At 41.5% G+C, this 18642-nt stretch overlaps 3 protein-coding genes across 5 annotated transcripts in view; 1 reads left to right on the top strand and 2 right to left on the bottom strand.

Annotated features, from left to right (window-relative positions):
- grid2ipa (glutamate receptor, ionotropic, delta 2 (Grid2) interacting protein, a) overlaps nucleotides 1-4234 on the bottom strand; it is a 32679-nt gene extending 28445 nt beyond the window's left edge. For both annotated transcript variants that reach the window (XM_077532796.1, XM_077532800.1), the window contains exon 1: nucleotides 2800-4234. In XM_077532796.1, the coding sequence (XP_077388922.1) occupies nucleotides 2800-2881 (82 nt within the window). In that variant the 5' untranslated portion in view covers nucleotides 2882-4234. The remainder of the gene's footprint in view (nucleotides 1-2799) is intronic.
- Nucleotides 4235-4381: 147 nt separating this feature from the next.
- On the bottom strand, nucleotides 4382-12727 carry e4f1 (E4F transcription factor 1). 2 transcript variants are annotated; one of them, XM_077532824.1, is made up of 14 exons: nucleotides 12268-12727; nucleotides 11931-12052; nucleotides 10982-11057; nucleotides 10483-10664; nucleotides 10276-10396; nucleotides 10028-10180; nucleotides 9514-9701; nucleotides 9214-9438; nucleotides 8927-9026; nucleotides 8510-8727; nucleotides 8223-8421; nucleotides 7939-8147; nucleotides 7667-7729; nucleotides 4382-5281 (listed from the first exon to the last, which is right to left on the bottom strand). In XM_077532824.1, exons 1-14 carry the CDS (start codon nucleotides 12362-12364, stop codon nucleotides 4910-4912), a joined length of 2325 nt encoding a protein of 774 aa, XP_077388950.1. In that variant the 5' UTR covers nucleotides 12365-12727; the 3' UTR covers nucleotides 4382-4909. The 2 variants fall into 2 exon arrangements, with proteins under 2 accessions (XP_077388950.1, XP_077388943.1); XM_077532817.1 differs by having other exon boundaries at nucleotides 10483-10667; nucleotides 12268-12726.
- Nucleotides 12522-18614, top strand: narfl (nuclear prelamin A recognition factor-like). Its single transcript, XM_077532841.1, has 11 exons — nucleotides 12522-12856; nucleotides 13774-13869; nucleotides 13945-14088; nucleotides 14156-14288; nucleotides 14442-14576; nucleotides 14721-14839; nucleotides 15667-15796; nucleotides 15870-15942; nucleotides 16017-16154; nucleotides 16222-16379; nucleotides 18152-18614. Exons 1-11 carry the CDS (start codon nucleotides 12791-12793, stop codon nucleotides 18391-18393), a joined length of 1434 nt encoding a protein of 477 aa, XP_077388967.1. The 5' UTR covers nucleotides 12522-12790; the 3' UTR covers nucleotides 18394-18614.
- Nucleotides 18615-18642: the final 28 nt, after the last annotated feature.

The following is an 18642-nucleotide window of genomic DNA, read 5'->3' as shown; positions in this document are numbered from 1 at the left end:
CTATTATGGTTGAGCTGTCCAACCATGCTAATTTTTACCATGTACAGCCATCTCAACCATTTGGTCAAGCATGTTTTGAAAAAATAAAAAAACTGACATAATTTGGCTAAGTAACGTTAGATGATAAAACATGTCGAAAAAACTAAGCAACTTATTTTTCAAAGTTCAGCCAAAGATAGTGCCCATGTCAGCATCGATTTGCAAGTTTCTCACTTGCTCATGGCAGGATGACGATAACTGAAAGCTCCAACTGTCAAAAAGTAGAGTGACTTCTGGTGGTTATTTTGTGCATAGCATACCTCAACCAAGTGGTAGAGATGGCCCAGAATTACACAGGAGGAGCTGCTCAATGACCTGAAGAGAGCTTGGACCATTGTTTCAAAGGTTACTACTGCTCATACATGAAGATGTCATGGTATAAAATCACGCATTCCATGCAAGGTTCCCCTGCTTAAGTCAACACATGTCCAGGCTCATTTGAAGTTTGGCAAAGGCCATCTGGATGATCCAAAGGAATCAAGGGAGAAAGTCATGTGGCCAGATAATAGAATAATATCCCATCCATCCATTTTCTTGACCGCTTATTCCCCACAAGTGTCACAGGGGGTGCTGGAGCCTATCTCAGCTGGCTTTGGGCAGTAGGCGGGGGACACCCTGGACTGGTTGCCAGCCAATCGCAGGGCATAATAGAATAATAGAAAATAGATTTTTTTTTTGTTTCATGCCACTCTTCATGCTTGGAGGGAAAAAAAAAATAAAAATAAAAAAATAGAGGACGAGTTCCATTCTAAGAACTCTATCCCTGCTGTGACACATAGAGGTGGACGAGACTTTTTATTGGGGGGGGGGGGGGGGGGGGGGGCGCACTTCAAATACTTATTTCCAGCACTAACTTACAACTAAATTCTTTAAAAATCATACAATGTAATTTTGGGGGTTTTATTTTAGATTGTGACTTTCACAGTGGACATGAGGCAAATTTCAGACCATTACATAATTTCAAAATCGCAGGGTGTTCAAATACTTATTTTCCTCACTGTACCTCGGATAAAAACTTTTCAACATGTCCATAACTGTTTTTGCAATTTCTGTACGTCTTTGTAATGTTCAGCTCTAGTATCTCCATGATTGCCTACTTTCTTTGGTAAACAAGATCTGCTTTGTTGTTAGTGCAAACACTTGATGTCATCATTTGCACATTTGTTATTCTATTAGTATTCCAGCAACTACCTGTACTTTTGTGTTTATGTCCAAAATATATACAGTATTTCAGAAAAAGTTGGCGTATCTGTTGTAGTAGCTACTTAGAACAGCTCCAACTACCGGAGGCAAATCCCTTGTGTGTTTCTTCTTTGGCAAATGATGCCAAAAGATGCTAAAAGATGAAGAACTGCCTAAAAGATTGCCTAAAGATGATTCTGATGTCTACAAGGACACACTTTGAAATACGGAAGGTGCTAAAAAAAATACATTAAAATAGATCAATATAAACCAATGAACTGGAATGATGAAAATGACATCCACCAGCCCTAATTCCAGTCGACATGCAACTTCATGACAGCACAAGGGGAGTGTAGTGCTACCTTGTTGTTGGTGATGTTAGTAAATTACAGTTTGACAGAAAAAAAATCCTACACCTTAGTTTTGTCTGTTGACTGCTGCGGAAAAGGGTCAATTGAAACAACAAAACTAGTCATGGACTCAGGAGCATGATACCTTGTGACACGCAACAATGTTAACGTTTCATTGGTGTCACACACGAGCAGGCTGTGAGGTGTGAAAGGAAGGTCAGAGTGTCCTTCACACCTCAGCGATGGAGCTGCTGCACTCTTGTGCAAAGTAAAACAAGCTGAGAGAGGGATGTTATAGTGACAGTAGCTATTTAGAGTAGACCACATTGATGCCCCCTACTGGCCTTCCCTGGTGGTCACTGACCTCATTCTACTGGTGCAGGAAGGAGTCCCCAGAGGCTAAAATGACATCTGGATACATCAAACCTTACTATTTGAAGAGAGGGATGATTTATTTTAGTCAGTGCTTCTGAGGCAGTCATTAGTGGTGCTGCTCAACAACTGAGACTGGTTATTCCCCATAGTTTGACCTCTAAGGGCTACACTGCAACAATGTAAACTACAATCACATCGTCACTCAGTGTAATCATCACTTGTATGTTGGATTCCATCACATTGCATACTGTAGCCTACTAAAGAAAGGGTGCAACTTAAGAGAGACATCTGTGGACAAGTCCTTCAAATACATTTTTTAAAAGTTGCTGGAACAGATATTAAATCTGCGTGTTATATAAATATAATAAACACCGCATTTCTATAAAGCATGGCCTCCTTAAATCAAAGTGGTGATTTAAGATGAAAAACATACCATCAATGCTCAAAATGTAGCTACAACTTGATATTGCAAAGGAAAAATAAGAGCGCTCGCTAATTGGAACACAAGTCATCCATCAAAACAGCGGCAAGTATTTCTCTTTTGTGCAACTGTTCGGAAAGTAAGAAAGCGAGGAAGCCCAATTAGGAAGACCAAAGTCAGAAAAGTAACAACCAAAAAGTCAACGAGAGGTGCAAAGGAATTTAATCCGAGCTACATATAGTCTGCGATGTCTTGCCAAATTAAATATACATATCAATCACAAGATGTTGTCAAGTCTGCTAAAATATGGATCATAAACCTTTCCAAGCATTCTATTCTACTACAAAGACCCCCCCCCCCCCCCCTCTTTACCCTCCCAGAAAGTTCATGACACCATGCAAAAATGATGCCGACTCTGTAAATGACACTTACAGAAATCCTTGGAAGCACTCCGGGTGCCAGACTTGCTCTGGCGCAGGGAGAAGCGGCCCTTTCTGCTCAGGAAACGCCTCATCCTTGCCCGGCTCGCGGCGGGGCACGTTCCGGCCAGCCTTGCCCTTCAGCCCCCCGGCCTGGGGGGAGCAGACGCAGTCGAGGAGTGCCCACCGACACCCTCGCGACGACTCAACTTGGAACTCCCAAAACACTCTCCTGCCTTGCTTGAGGAATCAAATATGCCCAAAAAGGTCACATTGGTGATCGGTCGTTATGGTCAAGGAGAAAAGCACTGAACAGCCTGAGGCTCACTCCAGCCTCAGTCGGCGGATGACGATCATGGAACTGGGACAGTCAGTTCAGAAATGGTTCTTTGCAAGGAAAAGGTACAGCGAAGCCCCATTTTTCTATAAATACCTTTCCCTCCTTTCTCTCTCTCTCTCACACTCTTTTCATGTTCTGCTCGTGGACGCCGGGCCTCTCAGAGGGCTGAAGAGTGACCCAGAAACGGTGGCGCGTACCAGCCGGGGAAATGATTTGAGCGTCTGCCGTCACCTCTGCGACGGAGCGCCAGTTTAAAGATGAAACCTGCAGATCCTCCTCAAGGTTACACACACAAACACACAAAGTGGTCCAAGCAAGAAGAACGCAAGCGGCCTCTCAGTAGAGGAGGCGAACCACCTGAACAAAAGTTGAAATGAATAATGACAAACTCGGCTCTCTGTCACAGCACACAATCACTCAATTCAATTTTAAAATTGGGTGTAAAATTGCATTTACAAAGACTTGAATCCAGTGTAGTGCACTCAAAACAGTTCAGTGGTATTTTTCTCACGTATATATTCAGGGTGCCCGGCGATTAAAGTTTTTAAAAGTAATTAATTGCATGACTTCAAAAGTTAACTCACGATTAACATAAAAGTGGGAAAAAAAATTTAACTAATAGAAATGTGGCTGCATATTTTTGTCATTTATACAGTCATTTCCAAATCATTTATAAAATTTAGTTAAAATTAAAAAGATGTACTGTATTGTAAAAAACGTGTGTAACATGGATTTGTGTTGGTCACTTTCTTCTCCCACTAGATGGCATAATTACATTTGTAAAACGGCGACATCTCAGTGCACTTTTCTTTTCATATTGAGAGCTGTCTAATCTTTAACATGAAGTAACGTGTGAAATTCCGCACATATTTGTAAAATTTTAAAACTTGACCCCAGTCTCCACAAATATATGCATTATTAAATTTATCACTGCTAAATTTTGACGTGGAAGTTGTTTGCTGCGTTACGACTGTAATTTCCCCAGTACATGCTTTGCAAGTCATTCATCGCGCATAAAAGAAAAAAAAAAAAATTAGGGGCACTAAAGGAACTTTAAGCTCCAGCACGACCCTTGGGAGGATTAAGCGGCAATGAATGGATGGATGGTGACACTTGAAAAGTGACACATTGCTTTTTCTTTTGTAATGACCCCCACCTCAAAGGAGAAAGAAAATATTAGTGCCTCCTCTGTAAGAATACAGAGGAGGCAATACTCCTTGTGCAGGCTGATAAAGAGAGCGCCATTGCCACCTACTGAAGCGGATGTGCAATTATTTTATTCTAGTACAGCAATAACAAAAAACACGTTCTCTGCGGTCACACGCTGTCTGGCATCGCACGGGTCCCTCGAGGGGGAACTGCCACCCTATTTGAGAAGGATTGCTTTAGGTGTTATCAACTTGGTGTAAAAAGTTGGAGAATGATTTGTATATTTCTTTTGTTTTTAAGAAAATATCATTTATTTCACGTTGCCTATTGAGTTAAACTGTTGAGGTGATAATCTGACTTGGTTACCTGTCAGCAGGAGTCAAAAGCGGCTTGGCAGGCATATGTTATGGCCTGCAGAGAAGCAACAAGATGCAGATGACATGGAAAATGTTCAGATTTTGTTTAAAATGACATGTTTGCACCATTTTTAAGATGACATCTTCAGCTTATTCTGCTACCCTGGGAGTCATAAAAAAGCACATCACTCTGCGTATAAAAACGTTTGTGCTTTGATGTTCTTGTGCAGTTCGAACCGCTTTGACCTTAGTTTGTTCATGGAGTCGCCACTCCTCAATCACACGATGACAGTTTGAATCTCCAGCTCTTGTGGCGTGGCGATCACATATTCCTCCTGCTGCTGCTGCACCAGCTGAATCGTCTCCTCGACCGCCTCCTCCGTGGTCACCATGGCAACCGTGCCCTGCGCCGTCTTGACGGCCTCGGCCAGCAGCGTGCCGTCGCTGATGGCCGAGGCCAGCGTCATGGCCACCTGCTCCGTCAAGCTCTCGGGCGTGGCGATGGTGATGGTGTCGCCGCAGTCCACGATGGACGCGCCCTCCTCGCCTCCGCTCACGTTGCGCAGGATGATCTGGTGGCTGCCCGTGCCGCCGGCACTGTGCGACTGGCTGACGATCTGCTGCACAACTTTCACAATGTGGTTGCCCATCTGGTAGAAACGAGGTTATGGAATCATGTGACTGGCAGCTGCAGGGACTTTCACATGCTTTGACAAAATGGCCGTCTGCTTTGTTGCTTGATTTGCAGGTAAAAATGTGGGATACAAGCTCTGTTTGGCAGTGAACTCAAGTCAGATAGTGAACAATTCTTCTTCTTCAAAAAAAAAATTAATAAAATAGTTTCATTCATGTCCAATTAGCTTAACACTAACACTTTAAAAATAAATAAAAAAAAATAAATAAATAAAATAAAATAAAAAAACCTAACGAATAGCATTTGTGTCCATTTATAAATCTCTAAGCAACAGATATTTGAAACCAAACAGTGGAGCAAAACAGACATATACCAACACTTGGAGATATATATTATTTATCCTCTACAAAGAATGACTAGTATAACTGCAAGTTACTAAGAATGGTAGCTATCTCCATGTATACCACTATGTCTGTATTACACTGCCCCCTAGTGGCCCAGACGCATACATCAAAAGGATGAGCACAAGGTCCACTGAACTGGAGCATTTTTTAGGACTTCTGTATTGCTTTTCTAGTGACTGTCAGTCATTATGCACTTTTCAAGATACAGTGTAAGATACAGTGCACATACTAAGGGTGTCACGATTTCGATTTTTTATCGAAATCGATCGAAATTACGTCACGATTTCGAGCATCGAAATAGAAGAGAGGACACACGATTCGATGCCCCCCCCCCCCCGCGCCCGCCGCCACCGCCACCTCCCAGGAAAGCAAATGAGACGCAGCCATTCAGCTACTAGCTAACGGCACTTGTTAGCTGACTTCTCCTGCAGTCATGATGGCAAGCGCGGACAGACACAGCAATGGTGCTTCAAGCCGCTCCCGCTTCTCTCGTCACCAGTTTGGAAACATTTTGCGTTCCCGGTGAGTTATGTCGACAACGTTCACGTCGATAAAAAGACCACAGTTGCAAGATATGCTATGTGCGCGTACTGTACTCGGCCACGGTGTTACGCCCGGCTCGTCAAGGGGAAGGGAAGTAACACAATAACAGAAAATATAGAGTAGATAAACACGGGTCGACTTTAACATCTGAGTAGTTTTAATTGAAATTTCAGGCAGGGGTTTGACAAGGGAGTGAAAGTGGAAGGTGAACAAATAATAACCGCATTTGACAGAACTGACAGAACGGAGGAGAAACAACAATAACCAATAGGGGTATAATACACGGATACACAATAGCGTCGCGCTGGCACAGTCGTCCAATCGGAGTGTCGCGCTGGCACAGTCGTCCAATCGGAGTGTCGCGCTGGCACAGTCCTCCAATCAGAGTGTCGCGCTGGCGCATTCAAACTGAAGTACCATTATACGGGCACCAGCCGACACAAACACACACATACATACTAGGGGAGCGGAGCCGGCGGCGGGCCCGAGCCGCCAGCCGTAACAACGGGAAACACGACAAACATGACGGGACATTTACGCAGGCATCACAAAGATTTAGATTTATCAAATTCAACTAGAAGTGGGAAAACAACGGTCCAACCAACTATTTCATCCTCATTTACAGTGAAACTTCCACACACTTCAGCTCGCGCGAAACGCCAGATCCATAGGTCTATTTATAGCAGCAGACCTGCAGCCTTGGAAAACGCTGGATTCAAACATTTAATTAGTGTACTTGAACCACGCTACAGTATGCCCAGCAACTGTAAATGTTGGGATATAGTTTGTTCAGGCTGTATTTGTTCCATGACTTTGGATACAATATATTTTTTGTTGTTGTTGCACATTGCACATTATTTTAAGAGGAACGCACAGCACACTGTTGTAACCAAAAACAGTCAATAGATGGCAGGCACCCACTGTGACTTTTTGTTTTTGTTTTTTTATTTTTTATTTTACACTTCAGTAAGAACAAGACGGTTAACTTTATATTGTAAATAAATTCTTTGAATTTGATCATTCCTGCCTAATGTCAATTATCATATATTACATAAATTTACACAAAAATAATATGGAAATTGCATCACCTATATGTAGCCGATCTTTTGAAATAAGATTTACTGTACAATGAATAGAACCAATGATCATAGACTAGCCTTAGCCTACAGAAGCATATGCCTCTGTGTTATAAAGTGGGGGAGCGAAAAAAAAAAAAAAAAAAAAAAATCGAAAAAAAAATCGAATCGTGACCCCAAAATCGAAATTTAAATCGAATCGTGGAGTTGGCGAATCGTGACACCCCTAGCACATACACATTCCAAAATGCTATAAAATGTAGAACTCAAGATACAGGCCACTACAGTATAAGCTATTGTACAAGTATTTCATGGATTCCACACACAGCCGACGATATAATAAAGTATTTCAAAGAATGACAGGCTGCTGATACTGACCTCGTTTTGACTGTCCTGAATGAGAGTAACCCCTTCTTCGTGAACTTCCTCGTCTGTTTGAGTCTGAAAGTTGCACCAAAAGAGTAGAATGCACATAAAGGGGGAAAAACTAAAATGTTAGCTTCAATGTTCAGTACCTTCCAAATGAGCTGATTAAAAAAATGGCTTCTGTGAAAATGGCTGGAAGTGAATAAGTTGGGGGGGGGCTGACTATCAAAAGTAACCAACCTAAATCAAAGACAGACTGCTAAAATGTTCCTGGACTCTCTCACCTTGATGATGTACTCCTGCGTGTCTGCTACCACGGAGGAGAATTCTACCAGCAGTGCATGAGGATCTTCAGTGATGATTGCTGCTGTGGCGACGTTATCCCCGGAAACCTGTTCCTCTGTGACCACCATCTCCTCCTGCTGCTGCTGCTGCTGTTGTTGTTGTTGTTCCTGTTGCTGCTGCTTGCTGGACTCGTCCTTTTGACAGCCCCCTAATGGATATCATCACACCATCTGGATTATCGGGCCTATTAACATCAAATCTGCCCCTTGAGCACCATACAGACCTTTGGCGCGTATGTGGCGATTGAGAGTGCCGTGCTCGGCAAAGCCCCGACCGCATTTTGGGCACTTGAAAGGCTTTTCGCCCGTGTGATGGCGAGTGTGCCGCACCAACGAGCCTTTTTCTCGGAACCCTCGGAAGCAGAACTGACAGACGTACGGCTTCTCCTCGCCGTGCGTCCGCTGATGCACCTGCAGAGCGTTCTAAAAGAGACCAACACATCGAGATAAAGGAAGGGTCACAATGGAGAAGAAGGTGGTGCACAGTTAATACTTGTCGTGGATGGGTCACCTTGGTCTTGTAGGCTTTCTTGCATCTGGCACAGTGGTAGGGTCTTTCATCTGAGTGGGCCCTCATGTGTTCCCGTACGTGTCCGACCGTTTTGTACAGCTTGCCGCACTCGCCGCACTTGTAGCGCCTCTCACTCACGTGGATTTCCATGTGCTTCTTCAGCAGGTACCCGCTCAGGAAGTCCCTCTGGCACAAGGTGCACTTGAAGGGCTTGTAACCTGCAAACACAACATTCGAACGTCATTCACAAAAAATAATGCAGATATTTTCAAATATTTACAATTGAGTTAGCAGTGTTGATTGATGCAAAGTATGGTATGTCATCAACGCTCAACAAAGTGAAACATGGACTTCAATTATTCAACCTTGAATTTTTTTTTTATTGTTTCTGTGTTGTTTTGTCATCTTTCAACTTACCTGAATGACCTTTGACATGGAAGCGAAAGTAGTTCAAACCCTTAAAAGAACGATTACAGTGTGGACATGTGTACAATTTGGAGGCTGTCTGATCCACTTCCTATAAATACGAACAAAATAAAAAAAAAGAGTTGAAATTGGTTTTTAAAAAATATGTGCGCAAGGTCTTAAAATAATGCTTCATCAAACCAGTGTAACCTAAGCCCATTTCTAAGGTCATCAATTTCCATCCTTCACCTAAAGTAGTCAAATAACTTGTAATGTCCACTGTTTGTTTCCCCGCTTACCTGTGCCACCATTTCCACTAACTCCTCTTTCACTTGGATCTCCGTGCCGTCGGCGACAGGACACTCTATGACCATTTTCCCCAGTTCATGTGCGGCCTGCGGAGCTTGCGCGGCCTCCTCCGTCCTCAGCGCAATGCCGGAGTTGAGGATGGCCTGGCAGATGAGGTTGTCGCCCGCAGCCGCAGCGGCGGCGAAGGCCTCTGCCTGAGACTGATCCACCATCACCTACAGGAGAGTGCACAGGTGTTCCTAATGCAGCGACCAGCAAGTGTATTGTATTCATCAGCCTTCTCAACACACCTGTTGCTCCTGTGTTGTTCCATCCACCTCCATGGTGAAGTGCACCTGGTGGATGACCCCTTGGGAGCCCGCCTCCACCAAACTGACAACGGCTGTTTGTGCCTCCACCACTTGCTCCTCTGCCCGCTGCTCCTCCACCACGACCACCTCCTGCTGGCTATTCTCTGCTGGGACATCAGCGCCAAGTCCTGGATACGAGTCACACACATGCACACACCTTTCAGCTGCATAAACTACCTTCACTTGCAAGTTTAATTCATTACGTAATAAATACAATTTTAAAACAATTTTCCCCATTCAAATTAATTTAAATGAATCAAGTTCAGCTCAATCCATAATTTGTTAATAATACAAAATGCAGCTCCTGAATTAGTAAATCATGTGGGTAATATAATAATAATAATAATAATAATAATAATAATAATAAGAGTTCGGGCATTGTGTGTGCGAGGTGGGTATCTATGAAGGTGTGAGATGCAAATAAGATTTTCTTTTGGGGTTTTGGCATTAATACCTTTTTTCCTTCCATCCTTGCTCACCAGAATCTCCTTGCACTGAACAAAGCGGATCTTCTCAGTGCAGGGTGTGAGGGACTTCAGGTGTCTGGTGAGAGCTCCCGACTCTCTGAAGGACTGGCCACACAGCACACAGTGGTATGGCCGCTCATCTGCACAGCATCACAGTGGTATTAATTGGACATCTCTTTATTATTATTATTATTATTATTATTAAGTGAGAAACCCTTTAAGGACTTGAGCATACCAGAGTGACGGCGGTTGTGACGAATCAAAGAGCCTTTAGTACGGAAGGAGTTGCCGCATAGTTCGCACGCAAAGTTCTTCTGATCGCTGTGAGTCTTCATATGCGTTTTCAAGATGTTGCTCTGTCAAATACAACAAAATATTTTGGTCACAAACACCACCCTTGCTTGGAATCACTTGTGTAATACGAGTCTTATTTGTAACGCACCGTTTTAAAGGTCTTGTCACAAAGCTGGCAAAGGTACCGGCCATCTCCGTTGACTTTGTAAACGGGCTTATCATCCTCGGCATTGTCGGAAACTGAGCCTTTAGGCGTTTCAGATGGTTTGGACAATTTCAGAGAGGCGTTTTTCTTCCTGCAGCCTCGTCCCAACAAAGCAGTGCCTGCACCTGCTTGGAAAATAAATGCAATTCAGTCAACTTGCACATAAGAAAAAAATTAATAAATCATAGTACTGTGATAGAAACACGTGGCAGTTACTCACTACAGCAAACGGCAACTACAATAATTTAAAGAATCCATCCATTTACTATACTACTTATGAGGGCTGGACCATTGTTAGACCCAGCTGATTTAAGGTTACGAGCAGATTACACCATGAACTGGTCGCCAGCCAATCACAAGGTTTTTAGAGACAGACAACAATTCACACTGCAAACAAATTGGAATTAAAGCCACGCTGGGTGTAGTAAATGATTAAACTTACTGTCATTAATGCCAGTGCTCTCTGGCTGTCTGGCAACTTCTTTCACCGCTTGCGTGCCTCCATTGGCAGCCTCAACCTGTTGTAATAATAATGTTACTTTCAACAGTAGAACGAGAATATCTTTATAGGCAAAAACACACAAGGAAATTGTCTCTGGTACTTTGATTATCGGAACAAGCAACTACTATATAACAAAAAGAACATTTAGGAGTTGACAAATAGTACAGGCTAAAGTCTTGTTTAAAAAAATAATTCCCAACTGGTAGTTCAGAAATTAGAACCCCAAAGCACTCACAAACACATTATGGGTGGGTTGTGGACAAGAAGTATGTTTTACTTCTTGAATTTTGAAGTCCTAAAATGAGGACATCAGTTCTAAAATGTTTTTGTGGCCATAGTTAGAGCAATTGTGATTTTTAAAATTACTATATAACTTCACTTCATCATGGGTTTTTTAATAGGGTATTCTCTGAAAGGCACTTACAACATGTAAGCATGAGCAGTTAAGTTTAAAAATAGGATATACAGTACACCACACAAAAGCTGGCAATATTGCGTGAGATTTAAGGAAGACCTTAAAACGCACTGTAGCCTTTACAGGGCAACTTCATTTGACGTGGTCTGAACATGAGAACACACACTTCCTACTCTTCAATGCTAAAGTACTTTTAGACAACTTGTTCTCAATCAAGGAGCTGAAAAACTAAATGCACAGCAGGTGTTTGATCCAAGATTGCGCCAAAAGATATTCTGTTTCACTAAAAAAATAAAATAAAAATCGTGATGTTCTCAGGGAGAAGTGACCACAGAGCTTGAGCGAAGGCAAGGCATACAAGCAGACTTCCTTGGAAATTTTCATAGCTCAACTATTGTGAATTTTGCCCTTTAGCTCATCGTTAGAGAACAGCATTGAACAGTATTCAAATACTTCACGTATCATTGGCCTTACCATTTGCTCTTCACCATGACTGCTCGGCTCACGTCTGCAGCTGTGACGAAGCTTGTGTTGAATAAAAGCATCCAAGGTGGAAAATTCGTTGTGACAGCGTCCACATTTGTGCACGTCCTCATCTAGTAAAAACAAGTTTAGAGCGATTATCTTCTGCATTTAATTGTGAAGCTGTGTGCAGGTCCCTGTACTGTGCACATCTGAGACATTTTTAAACTCATGCTGCTATCGACTGGTAGCTGCTAACTGCTAGCAACGTCGAAATTTGGAGGGAATTTTACTAGGCCCAAACACCAAAAGCACAACATATACTGCATGTTTAAGTAACGAGGCTAACCTTCGTCTCCAAAATTTGTTTGTATGGTGATGATCTCGCTGCCGTTCTTCGCGTGTTCCTCGTGTTTATGTGCCGTAAGATTATTTTCGACATTCATGTCGTTCGAGGTCTCCGTTTGTGTCGCAACGCGGTCGCGGGGTGGCAAACATGGCGGATTTACGACCCCGTCGTCATAACAACATGGCCTGTGCACGTACACGTCTCGCTCGCCAAGACATTCACTTGATCGTATTTAGAAATTGTCACTCTCAATTTTGCGCTTGTCAACGATTAACACTAGTTGTCTTTGTAAATCCAAAAATATTATTTAAATATATTAATAAAACATGGTGTAGTGTAACACAAAACATCTGTTTAAATGTATTCTTTATAAACTATCGTTTTCATTACGTTAGAAAAATATATATATTGAATGCAGAAATAAGAGTAAAAGGGCGTGTTTAGCCCGTTGCATCGAAATACTAATCAGACAAAGATGTTTACGACACGAAAGTAAACAACGAATCGCGTTACGGCAGCAGTTATGGCTTCTGTCTTTAGCGGTGTGCTGCAGCTGACAGATCTCGATGATTTTATCACGCCGTCTCAGGTATTCAAATAATCATTTAACGTTTTTTTTTTTCGCGTATCATTTTATTCGGCGAGACTGTACTTAAGTCCTGATTTAAACGAAACCATAGTAGTAGAGAGAAGGCTTATTCGCTGTTATGTCATTCATAACGTAACACAGAGCAATAGCAAATTTCTCCTTTTACGGAAGGTGAATTCTCAGTCAGCTATAAAGACATTTAATGGTAAATAATCGGTAAAGTTAGTTGGATTTACGGTTGTGCCAAGTAATCATCGGTGGTTGCTGTTATAGATGAGTAATTATGACTGCATTTTTTTCCATACTTAAGTGAAGCTTTAGAATACAGTTGTACTGCCGACTATTTTTTTCTTCCAACTAAGCATTCCAGTTTTGTTCACTTCCTACCTGAAAGACCACGTTGTGTGTGTTTGCGTGAGCGTGCGGGATTCAATTTGTTTTCTATCACTTCCTCTCACTTCAGGATCTTCCCCTCATGATAGTATATTGTCATTGCTTAAAACTATGTACCGGTATGTATTTTTTTTAACGCTTTTCCTGATAATACATGTAGCCTACCATATTAAAATGGATGAATAGCTGTGCTAAGTGCGCACGTCCTTTTTTTTTTTTAGCCTTTTCTTAACGCTACCTCTTTTTGTTAGTATTTTTTACGTGACGAATACAAAGCTAAGTAGTAAATTGTATCAGGGGAAATTAGAATTGTTTATTTTTAGTCAAGGGCAGCACATTAAGCAAGTGGTTAGCACGTCTGGCGCACTTTTCTGTGTTCCGGTGTTCGAACCTTTGCTGCCATCCTGTGCAGTCTTTTTATGTTCTCAGGGTAATCTGGATTCTTCCCACATTCAATCATTCAAATTAGGCAGGGTTGTTTTAAGTCAAATATGTCAACAATGAGCTGATACTCTGTTTTGTAGGAATGTGTCAAACCTGTCAAAGTAGAGAAGAAACAGGGCAAGTCTGTGGCCAAAATCCAGATAGAAGATGATGGCAGTTATGTCCAAATCAACCAAGTGAGTATTGAGGATTAGTTCTGTTTTTATTTTTTTATTTCTTTTATTTTTACTGATTGGCTTACGTGTTTAAAGGCCGGGCAGAAGCAGAAGCTTGAGAAAGCAAAGATCACACTGAACGACTGCTTGGCTTGTAGCGGATGTATAACATCAGCTGAGAGTGTCCTCATCACGCAGCAGAGCCATGAGGAGCTCTTCAAAGTGCTGCGCAACAACAAGGTGAATAGCGGTGTGGTGACATCAATTACAATGACACATCATGGCTGCTTGTTTGACATTTCCACAGGTGAACGAGGCAGAGAAAAAGGTGGTGGTGGTGGTGTCAGTGTCACCTCAGTCCAGAGCGTCCCTCGCCGCATTCTACGGGCTCAGCAGCAGCGAGGCGGGGACGAGGCTCACCTCCTTCTTCAAAGGCCTTGGTGAGGATTAGGTCACAATCCCCCGACAGTCACGGCCAGAAAGACCTTTTCTTCTCTCACTCTTGTCTCAATTTTGTCATTTTGAACCTTATTAACCCCTGAAATTTGAGGTAGATTCATTTAGAGCTTTCACTAATGTTGGTTTATTTGCAGGCGTCCATCATGTATTTGACACAAGCTTCAGTCGGACCTTTAGTCTGCTGGAGAGCCAGCGAGAGTTCGTGGAACGTTTCCAAAGGAAGGAGCAGGACAGCAAATCGCTGCCCATGTTGACATCAGCATGTCCAGGTATGCCACAAAATAAAACTACAAGCTCATCTCATTTCAAACCTCTTCTCTCAACATGCCACTATAGGGGAATTCTCTCCAAGTGTGTATGAATTGAAGGACGAGTCCCGACTTGCGCTGGATTGTTTTGTTTTTTTTCTTCAGGTTGGATCTGCTATGCGGAGAAGACGCACGGAGAGTTTATTCTTCCTTACATCAGCACCACACGCTCCCCTCAGGCAATGATGGGCTCTCTGGTTAAAGGCTATTTTGCAGAACAACAGGTACAGAGTACAGACACACACAGCAATTTTAGCAGGCAGGCCTAGTCGTATTTTCATACTACTGATTATTGTACAATCATTCTGCTTAAAAAAAATTAATTAATTAAGAAGTAACTGGAGTGACTCATCAGATCACAGCCGAATTATCCTACTTTGGATCAGGTCCAAATTCATAGATATCCTGCACATGCATGAATTCTGACACTAAAGTCTATCTTATATTCAGAGAAATTCATGGTATGGCCTTTTCTGTTTCTTCTAACAAATAACAGAAATTTGAAATGTAAAATAGGCTAGAGTATATTTTCTAAAAAAAAAAAAAAAAAACACAAGCACAACTTGTTTTTCTGTGGTATGAGTAAAAAACAACAACAACAAAAACCCACAGATTTTTATTTATAGTACGTACGTAATTTCATTTCTGTCAATTTGTATATTTTTTTTAACTGTTTTAATTGTTTTCGCCTTTTCTGTTATCAAGCTAAATTTCCCACATCTAACATTCCTAAACTCCAGTTCTACCTTTTCAACATTAGTGTCTTTTATTTTTGTGGTATGCCAACTATACCAATAATTTGGATTAGTTTAATATGATCACAAGTTCACAACCTTTTCTCCCTTGACTAACAGCAGAAACCTTCCATGTGCAAGTGTGGTCAATTTACTATTTTTTTCATCCCAACATGGTACTGTTATTTTAACAAATTATTGATCAATCTAAAGTGGCAGCGGTGCTCAATAAACAGTTTAGTTCTCTTCAAAAAGTGATCATTTACCTTTACTCTATGGTGCAGTGCATTTCAGCTGTGTGTTCTGCATGTTGACAGGGCCTGAGCCCACAGCAAATCTACCACGTTGCGGTGATGCCCTGCTTCGATAAGAAACTGGAGGCCTCCAGGTCGGACTTCTACCTGAACAAAGCGGAGAGCAGAGAAGTGGATTGCGTCATCACGTCTGGTACGACCTCCACTTCCAACATCGTGCAAAGCGGGACGCATCATCTCTCTCGTGTTTTGTTTTCCTCCCTTAGGAGAAGTGCAGAAAATGCTAGAAGAGGAAAACGTGACTCTTAATGACATACAAGCTGGACCGCTTGATACACTGTAAGTTTGACAGCACTTTCTGTGCCATGTACGATTTGTTCCTTTTCATTCTATTCATGTCATTCTCTGTCCAGTTTCAGCAGCGTGAAAGACGGCGAGTTCCTGAGCCATGCCGGCAGCGGCTCAGGCGGTTACCTCCATCATGTCTTCACCTACGCAGCCAAGCAGATATTTGGAGAGGAGGTCAAGGAACTCACCTATAAGATCCTCAGGTGAGTCCTCCAATTCTGTGCGGTCAAAAAAAGCGATTGCGCTCTCATCGCTGTGCCTCTGCCGCAGGAATAAGGACTTCCAGGAGGTGACGCTGGAGAAGGACGGGGCCGTGGTGCTGAGTTTCGCGTCCACGTACGGCTTCCGCAACATCCAGAACTTGGTGCAGAAACTCAAGAGGGGGAAGTCGCCATACCACTTTGTGGAAGTTATGGCCTGTCCCTCAGGTTGGTAAAACTCTTACAAATTACACAAAAGTCAACTGTTACTAAGGGTAACTGTATCATACAGGATAAAAAGGCTTCATTAATTGCTTAAAATAGTGCAAGAAGCTTTTTGTAAAGGCTAAAAAAAAAAGAGCAATCAGTGTGGGCAAACAAAAGTAAACATTAGACCCACATTGATTTAAAAATAAAAATAAAAATAAACTAGAAAAAGTCAGTATATTACAAGAAAATGTTGTTTCTAATACAATTAAAGTAAGATTATAAAAATAAAGTCTTACGTGTACCAAAACAAAGGTTGCAGCAAGTTATAATGAAGTCCTAGTATTGCTTAAAAAAGTTGGGATTTTGTTGGAATAAAGTTGTATTTTTACAACAAAAACATAGATTAAGTTCAGATTGCTGTAATAAAAAATAAGTCTTAATACAAGAATACAGCTGCATATTTTTGAGAATGAAATTTGACAAGTCAGAATTTTTACTAGGAAAAAAATTGAATTTTCAATTTCAAGAATACAATTAATTTCATTCTCACGAGAATAATCGTTAATGTGTAAGTTAAATTGTAACATTAGGAAGATAGTCATTTTTATTTTTTAGCAATAAAATAAATAATTAGAATGCAGTCACATTTTTACTTGTTCTAATCTGAAGAGAATAAAGTCATATATATGTATACAGTATTAGTATTAAATTGGATTGTTATCAGAGCAAAGTTGCCATTTTACAAGAAGAGTATTACAGCACACAGCATTTTGAGTGTATAGCATGCACTACAGTCCCGGTACTTGTATTGGCAGAAGATTTATTTATTTCTTTATTTCTTTTTTCTTCATATGGCCTTAATTATCTGTAGTCATTATTCTGTTAAAAGGAACCCCGGCTGTCATGACAAGTTTGCTCTTATTTGGTTGTTACTAACATAACTATGAGATTCATTTTTCAAAAATCATTTCCAGTTTAATACATTTTGTAGAAACTTTATTTAGACGTACGCCGCCATTGTTATTTACGTCGCAATGCATTCAGTGCGTAGTGACGTAGAATGGCGGTGGTTCTCTGCCGAGAAATGTGAAACGTCAATCAAGAAAGCAAAAAAAAAGAAAGCAAGGTAAGCCTCCATTGTATGGAAGCCCAAAAGTGTAAAAATTCAATATATAAAAAGACCTTTTTGAAATTACTATCCTTTTGATAAATAACAGACAATTATGTAATATGGCCATTAAATTGTGAAATGAGGCGTTAGTATTATTATGAAAAGTGTTCATACTGTTCTTTAAAGGGGCACGAAGAAGGATTCAGAATTTTTGCACAATTTCTGGTGAAACGTGGAACGGACCCCAGCGACGTGCACACGGCCAGGGGCGTGCGCGACTTCTCAGGCATGAGCAAACCTCCAAGTTAATTTAACAAACGACAACACGGAGCACAACGCCTTTTTCATTTAACAAACGTCAACACGGAGCACAACGCCTTTTTCATAGGCTTATTAATGTCTACAGAGGTAAGAAACGTATTAATCTTCAAGTCACTTTGTATGTGAAACTCATAGTTATGTTAGTAACAACCAAAGAAATAATATAGAGCAAGCTTGTCATGACAGCCGGGGTTCCTTTTAAGGGGACAAAGTTCACACACAATTTGGCAAATGTGTTATTATCTCCAACTATTATCATATTATGGCAGTCAGCCATTTATACAATCTAATGAATAAATAACTCTTCACCCTTATTGTAGTATCATTTGAAGTCCCTTCGTGTTTCATGAATCCACAGGCTGTCTTAATGGTGGCGGGCAGCTGAAACCCTCCCCTGGTGAGAACCCAAAGGAGTTCCTCCAGAAGGTTGAGGCGCTTTACAAAGCAGAAGAGGCCCGAGCGCCGGAAGATGATGGCCGTGTGGCGGAGCTGTACCAGTCGTGGCTCCACAGCGTTGGCGAGCAGCACGCCAAAGAGCTGCTGCACACCAACTACCACGCTGTGGAGAGGATGACCAACGGGCTCATGATGAAATGGTGACACTGCACAACCGTCCCGATATGTGTGACTGGAGCATTTATGTCATTTTCAATGGCAAAATAATACTTCAGATGAAGTATATGGTGAGAGATGCTAACATCCACTTTGAATACTCTGCCAAGTTCAATTATGTATATTATCAACAATATCTTGAAACCAAATTCCGTAGCATTTTAATAAAACACAAATATATTTTGACCACATAAAATCATTTGCCAGCTGTTTGTTGTCATTTTTTTTTGCTTGAAC

The sequence above is a fragment of the Festucalex cinctus genome, chromosome 1 (assembly GCF_051991245.1).
Source record: "Festucalex cinctus isolate MCC-2025b chromosome 1, RoL_Fcin_1.0, whole genome shotgun sequence".
Lineage (NCBI taxonomy): Eukaryota > Metazoa > Chordata > Actinopteri > Syngnathiformes > Syngnathidae > Festucalex > Festucalex cinctus.
This window is presented reverse-complemented; position numbering and strand designations above follow the sequence as displayed.

Excerpts from the sequence above, each read along its gene's own strand:
- e4f1 (XM_077532817.1), bottom strand. The coding sequence starts at position 12,364 with ATGAATGTCGAAAATAATCTTACGGCACATAAACACGAGGAACACGCG. Across the intron at positions 11,058-11,930 it reads GTCATGGTGAAGAGCAAATG|GTTGAGGCTGCCAATGGAGG; the intron begins GTAAGGCCAATG and ends TTATTACAACAG. Across the intron at positions 8,422-8,509 it reads AGAAAGCCTACAAGACCAAG|AACGCTCTGCAGGTGCATCA; the intron begins GTGACCCATCCA and ends GGTCTCTTTTAG.
- narfl (XM_077532841.1), top strand. The coding sequence starts at position 12,791 with ATGGCTTCTGTCTTTAGCGGTGTGCTGCAGCTGACAGATCTCGATGAT. Across the intron at positions 13,870-13,944 it reads GTTATGTCCAAATCAACCAA|GCCGGGCAGAAGCAGAAGCT; the intron begins GTGAGTATTGAG and ends ACGTGTTTAAAG. Across the intron at positions 14,289-14,441 it reads CTCCTTCTTCAAAGGCCTTG|GCGTCCATCATGTATTTGAC; the intron begins GTGAGGATTAGG and ends GTTTATTTGCAG.